Here is a 13,345-nt window from a genome sequence, read left to right as displayed (position 1 = left end):
CAAGAGGACTTAACAATTATTAATATCTATGCACCCAATGAGAAGCCATCTAAATACATCAAACTTCTACTGAAAGAGCTACAGCAATATATTAACAGTAACACAATCATAGTAGGGGACTTCAACACCCCACTATCTCAACTTGACAGATCATCCAGGCAGAAAATCAGTAAAGACATAAGGGAGCTAAATGAAGAGATAGATAAACTAGAACTATTGGACATTTTCAGAGTCATTCATCCCAAGAAACTGGAATACACATTTTACTCAAATCCACATGGATCATTCTCAAGGATAGACCATATGTTAAGCCACAAAGACAGCATCAGCCAATTCAAGAACACTGAAATCATCCCAAGCATCTTCTCAGACCACAGTGGAATTAAACTAACACTTAACAATCAACAAAAGATTAGTAACAGTGCCAAAATGTGGAAGCTCAACAGTACACTTCTTAACAACTTCTGGGTCAAAGAGGAAATCAAGGAAGAAATCAAAATGTTTCGAGAGTTCAATGAAAATGAAGACACAAGCTATCAAAATATTTGGGACACAGCTAAAGCAGTCCTAAGAGGGAAGTTCATAGCTATACAAGCACACATTAGGAAACAAGAAAAGGCACAAATAAACAGCCTGATTGCACATCTTAAAGACCTAGAAGAAGAACAACAAAGGAATCCTAAAGCAACCAGAAAGACAGAAATTACTAAAGTTAGGGCAGAAATAAATAACATTGAGAATAGGAAAACCATACAAAAGATCAATGAAAGTAAATGTTGGTTCTTTGAAAGAGTAAACAAAATCGACAAACCTTTAGCCAGACTCACAAAACAAAAAAGGGAGAAGACCCAAATAAATCGGATAGTAAATGAAAGAGGAGATATCACAACAGACACTGCAGAAATTCAACATATCATGCGAGGCTTCTATGAACAACTATATGCCACCAAGCTAGAGAACCTGGAAGAAATGAATGATTTCCTAGATACCTACCAACTTCCAAAACTAAGTAAAGAGGAAGTGGATAACATGAACAGGCCCATCACAGCTAATGAAATTGAAACAGTTATCAAAAATCTTCCCCAAAATAAAAGTCCAGGACCAGATGGTTTTACAAATGAATTCTACAAAACTTTCAAAGAAGAACTAATACCTCTACTTTTAAAAGTCTTCCAGAAGATTGAAGACACTGGAATACTCCCTGCCAGCTTCTATGAAGCCAACATCACCCTGATACCAAAAGCAGACAGGGACACAACCAAAAAAGAAAACTACAGACCAATATCTCTGATGAACATAGATGCGAAAATATTGAACAAAATTCTAGCCAACCGGATACAGCAGTATATCAAAAAAATTGTTCATCATGACCAAGTGGGGTTTATCCCAGGCATGCAAGGTTGGTTTAATATACGTAAATCAATCAATGTGATCCACCACATCAACAAAAGCAAGACCAAAAACCACATGGTCATATCAATAGATGCAGAGAAAGCCTTTGACAAAATACAACATCCCTTTCTGATCAAAACACTACAAAAAATGGGAATAGATGGAAAATTCCTGAAGATAGTGGAGTCTATATATAGCAAACCTACAGCCAACATCATACTCAATGGTGAAAAACTGGAAGCATTTCCCCTCAGATCAGGTACTAGACAGGGCTGCCCACTATCACCATTACTATTCAACATAGTGTTGGAAGTTCTTGCCATAGCAATCAGGCAGGAGCAAGGAATTAAAGGCATACAGATTGGAAGAGAAGAAGTCAAACTCTCCTTATTTGCAGATGACATGATAGTATACATGGAAAAACCTAAGGAATCCAGCAAGAAGCTTTTGGAAATCATCAGGCAATACAGTAAGGTGTCAGGCTATAAAATTAACATTCAAAAGTCAGTGGCATTCCTCTATGCAAACACTAAGTTAGAAGAAATTGAAATCCAGAAATCAGTTCCTTTTTCTATAGCAACAAAAACAATAAAATATCTAGGAATAAACCTAACCAAAGAAGTGAAAGACTTGTATACTGAAAATTATGAGTCACTACTCAAAGAAATTGAAAAAGACACAAAGAAGTGGAAAGATATTCCATGCTCATGGGTTGGAAGAATTAACATCATCAAAATGAATATATTATCCAGAGCCATCTACAAATTTAATGCTATCCCCATCAAGATCCCAAGCACATTTTTTAGGAGAATAGAAAAAATGCTACAAATGTTTATCTAGAACCAGAAAAGACCTAGAATTGCCAAAACAATCTTGAGAAAAAAGAACAGAACCGGAGGCATCACACTCCCAGATCTCAAACTGTATTATAGGGCCATTGTCATCAAAACTGCTTGGTACTGGAACATGAACAGACACACTGACCAGTGGAATAGAATTGAGAGCCCAGAAATGAGGCCCCACACGTATGGACATCTAATCTTTGACAAAGCGGCCCAGACTATTATATGGGGGAAGCAGAGTCTCTTCAACAAATGGTGTTGGAAACAATGGGTTGAAACATGCAGAAGAATGAAACTGAATCACTGTATTTCACCAAATACAAAAGTAAATTCCAAGTGGATCAAGGACTTGGATGTTAGACCACAAACTATCAGATACTTAGAGGAAAATATTGGAAGAACTTTTTTCCGCATAAATTTTAAAGACATTTTCAATGAAACGAATCCAATTACAAGGAAGACTAAGGCAAGTATAAAGCTATGGGACTACATCAAATTAAAAAGCTTCTTCACAGCAAAAGAAACCACTACCCAAATCAAGAGACCCCTCACAGAATGGGAGAAGATCTTTACATGCCATACATCAGATAAGAGTTTAATAACCAACATATATAAGGAGCTTACCAGACTCAACAACAAGACAACAAATAACCCCATCCAAAAATGGGGGGAGGAATTGGACAGAATATTCACCACAGATGAGATCCAAAAGGCCGAGAAACACATGAAAAAATGCTCCAAGTCTCTGATTGTCAGAGAAATGCAAATCAAGACAACAATGAGATATCACTTCACTCCTGTGAGAATGTCACACATCAGAAAAGGTAACAGCAGCAAATGCTGGAGAGGATGTGGGGTCAAAGGAACCCTCCTGCACTGCTGGTGGGAATGTCAATTGGTCCAACCTCTGTGGAGAACAGTCTGGAGAACTCTCAGAAGGCTAGAAATGGACCTACCCTATGACCCTGCAATTCCCCTCCTGGGGATATATCCTAAGGAACCCAACACATCCATCCAAAAAGATCTGTGTACACATATGTTCTTGGCAGCACAATTTGTAATAGCCAAAACCTGGAAGCAACCCAGGTGTCCAACAACAGATGAGTGGCTGACCAAGTTGTGGTCTATATACACAATGGAATACTACTCAGCTGTAAAAAATGGTGACTTCACCGTTTTCAGCCGATCTTGGATGGACCTTGAAAAAATCATGTTGAGTGAAATAAGTCAGAAACAGAAGGATGAATATGGGATGATCTCACTCTCAGGCTGAAGTTGAAAAACAAGATTAGAAAAGAAAACACAAGTCGAACCTGAAATGGAATTGGAGTATTACACCAAAGTAAAAGACTCTGGGGTGGGTGGGTGGGGAGAATACAGGTCCATGAAAAATGATGAATTAAATAGTGGGGGTTGTATTGCTAAATGGGAATCTGGGGAATGTTATGCATGTAAAAAAAAAAAAAAAAAGAAGTAGAAACGCAAAGCAGAAATTGACTGAGTTTGGAGTATGGCACCAAAGTAAGAAAGCAGAAGTATACTAGAGTTTGCAGTGAGTACCTCCCTAATACTACCTTTCCACTTTTCCAAGCTTTGGTTCCATGATTGCACAACAATTTGTTTGGCTTTGTATGTTAACTCTCTTTTCAGTCACCAGGTTCCAGGTGTCATCAGGATGCCGGCCAGACTTCCCTGGATTGAAGACACTACCAATGTGTCCTGGAGCTCAGCTTCCCCAGAGACCCATCCTACTAGGGAAAGAGAGAGGCAGACTGGGAGTATGGACCGACCAGTCAACGCCCATGTTCAGCGAGGAAGCAATTACAGAAGCCAGACCTTCTACCTTCTGCATCCCACAATGACCCTGGGTCCATGCTCCCAGAGGGATAGAGAATGGGAAAGCTATCGGGGGAGGGGGTGGGATATGGAGATTGGACGGTGGGAAGTGTATGGAGTTGTACCCCTCCTACCCTATGGTTTTGTTAATTAATCCTTTCTTAAATTAAAAAAAAAAAAAAACAATAAAATAACAAGAGCAACAAAAGGGAATAAATAAATAAATATATTTAAAAAAAAAACTGGACTCTTAAGCATGAGTTCCTGAATTCAACTCCTGGTAGCACATGTATCAGAGTGATACTCTGGATCTTTTTATCTTTCTCCTCCTGTCCCTCCAGTAAATAAAAGAACATTAAAAAAATAGAATAAAATAAAATAAAACACAAGGGCAGGGAAGATAGCATAATGATTTTGTGAAAGACTTCCACGACTGCCACAAGAGGTCCCAGGTTTAATTCCCTATACAACCATAAGCTAAAGCTGAGCAGTGCTCTGGTAAAAACAAACAAACAAACATGCACATATACAAGCAAACACAATAAAAAGCAACCTAAGTGGGCCTTTGCAATCATTATATTGCTATTACCTGCTCATAGTAAAATTCACTCCGCACCAATTCATTTTCTTCCTCGTTCAGATCCAAGATCCATTCTACCTCAGTTGCTTTGGGGACTCTCACCACAGCTGAATATGGAGGGCTTCCACTCTTGCAACTGTCTGGTGCTGGAAAGAAAAATGTCCATGTTCAGCGGGGAAGCAATTACAGAAGCCAGACCTTCCACCTTCTGCAACCCACAACGACCTTGGGTCCATGCTCCCAGAGGGATAGAGAATGGGAAAGCTATCAGGGGAGGGGATGAAATATGGAGATTGGGTGGTGGGAATTGTGTGGAGTTGTACCCCTCCTACCCTATGGTTTTGTTAATTTATCCTTTCTTAAATAAAAAATAAATTAAAAAAAGAAAAGAAAAATGCCATTTATCTCTGGCCAACAGTCCCATTGAGTCCAGTCCTGGGAGTTGCAGGCAGTGTCTTGCCCATCTTAAGGCACTTTTGCTCGCCTTGTTTCCTTTGATTTCTTTTAGGAAACTGTATTAGGCACCTCAAACTTTCTCCCCTAGATAAAGGCCTGGGGCCAGTATTACAGTGTCTTGTTTTGCTTTTTGTTTTCTTTTACTGTGTGTCTTCAACCAAGAACCCCTGAGAGTTCCATGCTTCTCACATGGAAGGCTGAGTTACTATTTGAAACATTAATCTGCCATGGAAGGCTATAGGTCAAACTCGTTGTAGTGATTACCTAAGGGGCAGGAGGGAACACTGGGAGGCAGGGTAGTGGTGAAGAGGGTCCCAGGGAGAAATAAAAGAAAGGACCTACCGAAAGTCAACCAGAATTTGTTGGCTGCTGGCTTTTTTTTTTTTAATTTTTATATTTATAAAATGGAAATATTGACAAGTCTATAGAATAAGAGGGGATATTTCCACACAGTGCCCACCCCAGAACTCCATATCCCATCCCCTGCCTTGATAGCTTTCCTATTATTTATCCCTCTAGGGATAAAGAAACACCTCATCACAGACCCCTGCAAGCGTCAACCTGGCTTTGACCTAGCACGTTATGATTGGGCCCTCCTCAATCGCTATCGAACAGGCCATGGCCGGTGCGCCGCTATGTTCCATCGCTGGGGAGCCAGAGACAACCCGAACTGCCCCTGCGGCTCCAGACAGACTATGACCCACATAGTCAACGACTGCCACCTCTCCAGATTCAAAGGAGGTCTCGAAACTTTACATCAGGCTCAACCTGACGCTGTTGACTGGCTACGGAAGAAGGGCAAACACTAGAAGAAGAAGAATCCCTCTAGGAATATGGACCCAGAGTCATTATGGGGTGCAGAAGGTGGAAGGTCTGGCTTTTGGAATTGCTTCCCTAAAGGACATGGACATGGACATGGGCAGGTCCATCCATACTCCCAGCTGCTGGTTTTCTTAATGCTGGAAGCTGATGGGTTAGTAAGACAGGTCACAATGATGATACATTCTAAGGGAAAGAGCTTCACAGAAATGCCAAGAACTTTCTTAGGCTAACATGCTGGATTGAGCTGCCATGGAGGGTACTATCTACAGTTGATACACCAGTGGTACAGCCAACTTGAACACATAGAGTCACAGGAAATGTCATTCAGTCTTACCTTCTGACTGTTCTGGACTCTCTTCTGGCACACTAGAAAAAGAGAAAGAAAAAGGAAGAAGTGCCTCAGTGCCTCTCCTTAGTTTTGAACTTGGAAGATGACACTGACAAGTCCTCTGTTACCCAAGTGAGATATCAGTGCATCACCCAAAACTCTTTCCCCTCCCTTACCTGCCACAGACAATCACTCACTGTGTCTTGTCTATCCTATCGCATTAGTGGCTCTCTGAACACCCTGCATCTCCTTATCCTTGTCTCAGAGAGGGCTCCTCATCGTTTATTACTAGGGACTTTTTTTTTTTTTGCCTCCAGGGTTTTTGCTGGGGCTCGGTGCCTGCGCCACGAATCCACTGCTCCTGGAGGCTTTTTTTTTTTCCCCTTGTTGTTTTATTGTTGTTGTGGTTATTATTATTGTTTTTATTGATGTCGCTACTGTTAGATAGGACAGAAAGAAATGGAGAGAGGAGGGGAAGACAGAGAGGGGGAGAGAAAGATACACACCTGCAGACCTGTTTCACCGCCTGTGAAGCGACTCCCCTGCAGGTGGGGAGCCGGGGGTTCAAACTGGGATCCTTATGCTGGTCCTTGTACTTCGTGCCATGTGCGCTTAACCCACTGTGCTATAACCGGAGCCCCTATTACCAGGGACTTTGCAGTAGTTTCCCAGTTGACTTCCTAGATTCTGTCCAACTCTTCTCTACTCTGCAAGCTTTCAAAAATGCACATCTGGCCACATTATGCTCTGTTTAAAATTCTTCAGGGTAAAAATATTATATGGTTGCAGTTTCTCAGGCAAAAATCACTTATGATCTGGCCTGCCTACTTCCTGAGACCATAACCTGTCACCTATGACTTGTGTTCAATCCATAAGCTTTTCACTCTGCCACTGGTCCAGGTCAACTTTAGTTGGTGTCAACAAGCACTGAATCCCGATACCATAAGCCAGAATCAGGTTTATTGCCTGGATAAGGAGTTTGTTGTTCAACCCAAGCCCATGATGTTAACTAAAGAGCAGTTTCATTTACAGTTAAAGTCTTCTTTGCTCTGCTGACCAGCAATGAATGTTGGTCAAAACTGTACCCCTTCACCCACCTGCTATACTTCCATAATTATCCATTTTCTCCTGCTCCCATCTTTGCTTCTTTTTTAACCAGATCCCATTTCAGCTCTGGCGTATGATGTTGCTGGGGGACTGAATTTGGAACTTTGGAGCCTCAGGCATGATAGCTTCCTTGTATAACCATTATGTTATCTACCCCCACCTTCTTTGCAGCTCTTTTAATTTTTTTTTATTTTTCCTTTTGTTTCCCTTTTTGTTGTTGTTGTTGTTGTTGTTATTGATGTCATTGTTGTTGGATAGGCAGGGGTGGGGTGGGAGGTAGGGGTGGGTGGGTGGGATGGGACACAGGCTTTTGGTGGTGGGAATAGTGTTTATGTACACTTCTATTAAAGTGTAGTCATATAAATCACTAGTTAATTAATATGAGAGGGGGAAAAATTGATTGTCTCGAAGTTTTTAAAAAAGACTGAGTCTTTTTAATATATAGGCTGTGTCTCTGATATTCGGACTCTTTCAAAAGCCTAGACCAAGTAGATCAGAAGCAACTGCTGGCACAGCTATATACAAGACACAGGATATTATACAGCAAACCCTAACGAAGGGACTTTTCAAAGTTAACCCAATTACCAAATAATGTGATGATAACAATAACTATCCACTGTCTTTTTGAACCCTAAGACAGCAGGAACCTCACATTTCTACTAAAGAGCCTATATTTCCCCCAGTCCTGGGACCTTAGGGTAGGGCCCACTTTCCCGCATGCCTCTCCCAATTCATATCAAATAATATTGCATCTGCCGATCGCAACCTAATCAACGCAACGATTGCCACCTCAACAAGCTTCAGCTCAGACTGTGTCCAGAGACTTCAGGTGTGGAATGACAACCCTTCAGCTTCATTACTCGGGTGAGACCTTTCTTTTCATCGTATTCTCTAATTCTATCCCAGGTGGTTCACTTCCTAACAAAGTCCCAAAACCTAGATATAGACCAGGTTCTGTGAGATAGAGCATATGTTCACACGTACCCATAAAGTAGTGCAAAATATATACCTGAAAGCAGAAGTACACTAGAATTTGCAGTGAGTAACCCCCCCCACCCAACACTTCCTTTCCACTATTCCAACCTTTGGGTGGGTCCATGATTGCTCAACAATTTGTTTGGCTTTGTATGTTAACTCTCTTTTCAGCCACCAGGTTCCAGATGCCACCAGGATGCTGGCCAGGCTTCCCTGGACTGAAGACCCCACCAATGTGTCCCGGAGCTCCGCTTCCCCAGAGCCCCACCCTACTAGGGAAAGAGAGAGGCAGACTGGAAGTATGGACCAGCCAGTCAACGTCCATGTTCAGCAGGGAAGCAACTACAGAAGCCAGACCTTCCACCTTCTGCAACCCACAACGACCCTGGGTTCATGCTCCCAGAGGGATAGAGAATGGAAAAGCTATCAGGGGAGGGGATGGGATATGGAGATTGGGTGGCCAGAACTGTGCGGAGTTGTACCCCTCCTAACAGTTTTGTTAATGTCTCCTTTCTTAAATTAAAAAAAAAAAAAAGAAAGAAAGAAAAAAGAAAAAGGAAAACAAAAAAAATTTTTTTTTCATTTTCTCTTTTGTTTCCCTTTTTTTGTTGTTGTTGATGTCATTGTTGTCGGATAGGACAGAGAGAAATGGAGAGGAGGGGAAGACAGAGAAGAGAAAAGAAAGATAGACACCTGCAGACCTGCTTCACCGCTTGTGAAGCGACCCCCCTGCAGGTGGGGAGCTGGGGGCTCGAACCGGAATCCTTATGCCGGTTTTGAGATTTGCGCCATGTGCGCTTAACCCGTTGCACTACCGCCGGACTCCCGCCTTTGCAGCTCTTAATCCTATTTCTTCCCCCCCACCTTTTGTTGCCCTTGTTATTGTAGCCTTGTTGTTGATGTCATTCGTTGTTGGGTAGGACAGAGAGAAATGGAGGGAGGAGGGGAAGGCAGAGAGGGGGAGAGAAAGATAGACACCTGCAGACCTGCTTCACCGCTTGTGAAGCGACTCCCCTGCAGGTGGGGAGCCAGGGCTCGAACCAGGATCCTTACACCGGTCCTTGTGCTTTGCGCCACGTACGCTTAACCCGCTGCGCTACCACCTGACCCCCTTAATCTTATTTCTACACATGTTCTGTTTTAGCTTCTTTCCCTACTGCTCCTCTGCTATGGCTTAGGCCAGGTGCAGCAACTTCAGGAGATGCTCCTGTTACTGAGCTAAGCTGTGTGTGCCACCACTGAACTCATCCAGTGGCTTTTGGTCTATTTGTTGGCTGTCTTCCCACTAAAATGGTGGTTTGTGATTACTGCTGAGTCACTGCTGAATGATGAAATCCCTAGAAATACTTACTGTTCATTTGAAATCTCAACAATATGGTAATATGGGTGATTCCACTGTCTCACACCCCAAGGGACATTGTTGTATGCCAGGATCACAGGACTGTGTGAGTTAAGTATCAAATGTCTGTCTAGGATATCAGTAAGCACCACAGTGAAAAATGACAAAAATAGTGTTTACATTAAACAAGCACAAAATGCCACTGAGGGGGCTGGTGTGGTGGCACACCTTGTTGAGTACATGTTACAGTGTGCAAAAGACCCAGGTTCAAGCCCCTCTCCCTGTCTGCAGGGGGCAGCTTTGCAAGTGGTGAAGCAGTACTGCAGGTGTTTTTCTGTCTCTCTCCCTCTTTATCTCCCCTACCCTCTCAATTTCTGTCTCTATCCAATAAATAAATAAAGATAATAAAAAAATTAAAAAGGAAAAACTTTTATTTAAAAAAAAAACCAAAATGCCACTGAGTTGTTGAAGAGAGTGTACATTTGATTTAAGTCTGTAAGCAAAGCTTGAACAATTCAAAGTGATTTGACTTTTGGATAGCTGTTTTGGTTCATGTTCACAGATGATCTAAGAACCTTAGTTTCACCATTCTTTGTGGCTAGAGGTCAAGAAAAAAAATTCAGGCTACACTGAGCCAGCAAACATAATTTTTAAAAAATTTATTTTCCCTTTTGTTGCCCTTGTTTTTCATTGTTTTTGTAGTTATTATTGTTGATGTTATTGCTGTTAGATAGGATAGAGAGAAATGGAGAGAGGAGGGGAAGACAGAGATGGGGTGAAGAAAAACAGACACCTGCAGACCTGCTTCATCACCTGTGAAGCGACCCCCTACAGGTGGGGAGCCGGGGGCTTGACCCGGGATCCTTACGCTGGTCCTTGCACTTTGCACCACATGTGCTTAACCTGCTGCGCTACTGCCCGACTCCTGCAAACATAATCTTGATCTGTTTTGTTGGAGGTGTGAGCAGCTCTTAAAAACTATCACCAGATAAAGTATGTACAGGAAAGAAAATCTCTACAGATCTGTAGGAATGGGAATTATGCATAGGAAAGTGCGGGGTAGGACCTTTGTTGTTGTGGATAACAATTCAGGATGACAAGCTAGATTAGAGCTGATGCAAGACATCCCACATATTTAGCAGGTATGAACATATACCTCTGGGTCCAAGACAAACTGAAGCAAGAGTTTCTGGAAGTCAGGTCAGGTTGGTGAACTAAGACCAGTAGCCTTAGAGGAAGGTCTTAAAAATCAAATGTGCTGCTCTTTTTTTTTTTAAATGTTTATTTATTTATTCCCTTTTGTTGACCTTGTTTTATTGTTGTAGTTATTATTGTTACTGATGTCGTTGTTGTTGGATAGGACAGAGAGAAATGGAGAGAGGAAGGGAAGACAGAGATGGGGAGAGAAAGACAGACACCTGCAGACCTGCTTCACCACTTGTGAAGCGACTCCCCTGCAGGTGGGGAGCCGGGGGCTTGAACTGGGATCCTTACACCGGTCCTTGAGCTTAACCCACTGCTCTACCGCCCAACTCCCAAGTGTGCTGCTCTTACTGAGAACATGTCAGAGTCTGAATTATGTTTCCTCCCATCCCTATTTCCTCATTTAGTTTTGTACCATCATTTCAATGCAGAGCTAATGACACATTAGGGTGAATGTTGATTTTTTGTAACTGTTCCAAGTCTGAGACACTCTCTATCTTAGGTAGGGACTCCTAGGAATGTAAGGACCCAGGAAGGTATGGTAGTCAGTAAGAGTAGCAGCCCCACTGCAGGACACTTACTCCTTGTTGTAATAACTATAGCACTGATCACACACACGAGCCGGGTTCTCTCTGCAGCCTTCTACCACCATTTTCTTCGTGGAACAGGAACTACACACTAGGCGGCCACAGCGACGACAATGATGACGCCTGTTAAACTGAAGAATGCCATTGGGGAGAAGGGGGACAAGAAGGTCAGATTGCAGGACTGTGACTATTCCTGTTAATCCATTTGTCTTTGGCATTAACCATCTATGGCTTATTAAGAACATCAGGTGTGTAGTCTGGGAGGTGGTGCAGTGGATAAGGGTTGGACTTTTGAGCGTGAGGTCCTGAGTCAGATCCCTGGCAGCACATGTACCAGAGTGATGTCTGGTTCTTCCTCTCCTCTCATTAATAAATAAATAAAAATATTTAAGAAAAAAACAAAAGAACATCAGGTGCTTGGGATTTTACTGAAGAAAAAAACACTGATCCTTGCCTTCAAGAAGTTGACAATGAAAGATACCTCTCAGCTCAGGGGCAAAGGTGCCTGTCAGGGATGGTTTTGCAATCAACCCTGGTAAGTTCTATCTGTTTTTATCTGTTTTTAGAGGCAATGTGTGATGAAACAGCAAAAACAATGACAAAGTGACTTTCTCAACCAATGTGGATCACATTTCTGCAGAGTATGGACGGTGAGGAAGTGTCCTTACTCAACATGTTGATATTTATGTTGAAGAAGTGTGGAAATGAACCTTTGTGACAACAAAAATCCTTTACTTATTTCCTCAATAAAGTAATATAGGAATTGAAAAAAAGAAAAAAGTACTGCTGGAGTTTGAACCCAGGTCTTCTCTCTCTAGAATCATCACGTTAAACCACTACCAGATCACCTGCCCTATCATGAAAGAGGGAGGAGCTTCTAGAAACAAGATCTCCCAATGCTTATTTCCTCCTATTCTACTTCTACATATGCATTTTATCTTATTTTATTTTATTTTATTTTATTTTTGTTGTTGTTTCATGAGAATGCAAAGATTTCAGAGTTAATGATTATTCAGAGGCTTTTGACCACCTCCCTGAATCCAGAAACTACATTTGGGTCGGGCTCAAGAGAAGCCTTGAATGTTAAGATCTGGCAGTTCTTTTGAAAAATAGCGAATGTCCTGCTGGGGACAGGCAATACCTAGAAGCTCAGGTTCAGGAACTAGAGCTTAGCTTCTTTTTCACCTGCAGGTAAAGCTGGTGCCTGTTTCTGCTCACCATGGTGAAATGCTCCCTGCAGCAGACCATGCAGATGCTCTCTGTTTCATCTGGTACCCACTGATGCCTGGCTGGTGGTGTGGCAGGGGGCACAAACTCCAATAAAGGGAGACTTGGCAGGAAGCTCCTCTCCTTCAGATTGGGGGAATGTGCAGTGGAGGTACCTAGGAGTCAGAGTGAAAGGTGATCAGTAGGCCAGTTAATATATAAAAAGGGAAGGAGAGAATCAGGATTCTATCATTTGGCAAACCTTTACTGGAAGATCCAGTCAATTAGATAATCAGTGGCTAACTGTGTCATTTAAAAAAATATTTTATTTATTAATGGAAACAGAGGGAATTGAGAGGGGAGGGAGAGAAAAAGAGGGAGAGAGACAGAGGGACACCTGCATCCCTACTTCACCACTCGTGAAGCTTTCCTCTGAGGGTGGGGAGCAGGGACTTGAACCCAGGTCTTTGTACACCATAATATGAATGCTTAATCAAGTGCCTCACTGCCTGTTCCCTCACTTTTTTTTTTTTGCCACCAGAGTTATTGCTGGGATTCAGTGCCAGCACCATGAATCCACTGCTCCTACTGGCCATTTTTTATCCTTCCTTCCTCCCTTCCACCTTTCCTTCTTTCCCTCTCTCCTTCCTCCCCTCCAGCCCTCCCTCCTTT

General features: G+C 42.3%; 1 protein-coding gene across 2 annotated transcripts in view; it reads right to left on the bottom strand.

Moving 5' to 3' along the window:
• Nucleotides 1-13,345, bottom strand: part of ZFYVE26 (zinc finger FYVE-type containing 26) — a 106,709-nt gene that overhangs the window by 27,975 nt on the left and 65,389 nt on the right. For both annotated transcript variants that reach the window (XM_007525810.3, XM_016189448.2), the window contains exons 28-31: nucleotides 12,686-12,849; nucleotides 11,462-11,598; nucleotides 6,263-6,294; nucleotides 4,660-4,796 (exon numbers count right to left, since the gene is read on the bottom strand). In XM_007525810.3, the coding sequence (XP_007525872.1) occupies nucleotides 4,660-4,796; nucleotides 6,263-6,294; nucleotides 11,462-11,598; nucleotides 12,686-12,849 (470 nt within the window). The remainder of the gene's footprint in view (nucleotides 1-4,659; nucleotides 4,797-6,262; nucleotides 6,295-11,461; nucleotides 11,599-12,685; nucleotides 12,850-13,345) is intronic.

This window comes from Erinaceus europaeus, chromosome 16 (genome assembly GCF_950295315.1).
Source record: "Erinaceus europaeus chromosome 16, mEriEur2.1, whole genome shotgun sequence".
NCBI classification, from domain to species: Eukaryota; Metazoa; Chordata; class Mammalia; order Eulipotyphla; family Erinaceidae; genus Erinaceus; species Erinaceus europaeus.
The sequence above is the reverse complement of the archived record's forward strand: the minus strand, read 5'-3'. Positions and strand labels throughout refer to the sequence as shown.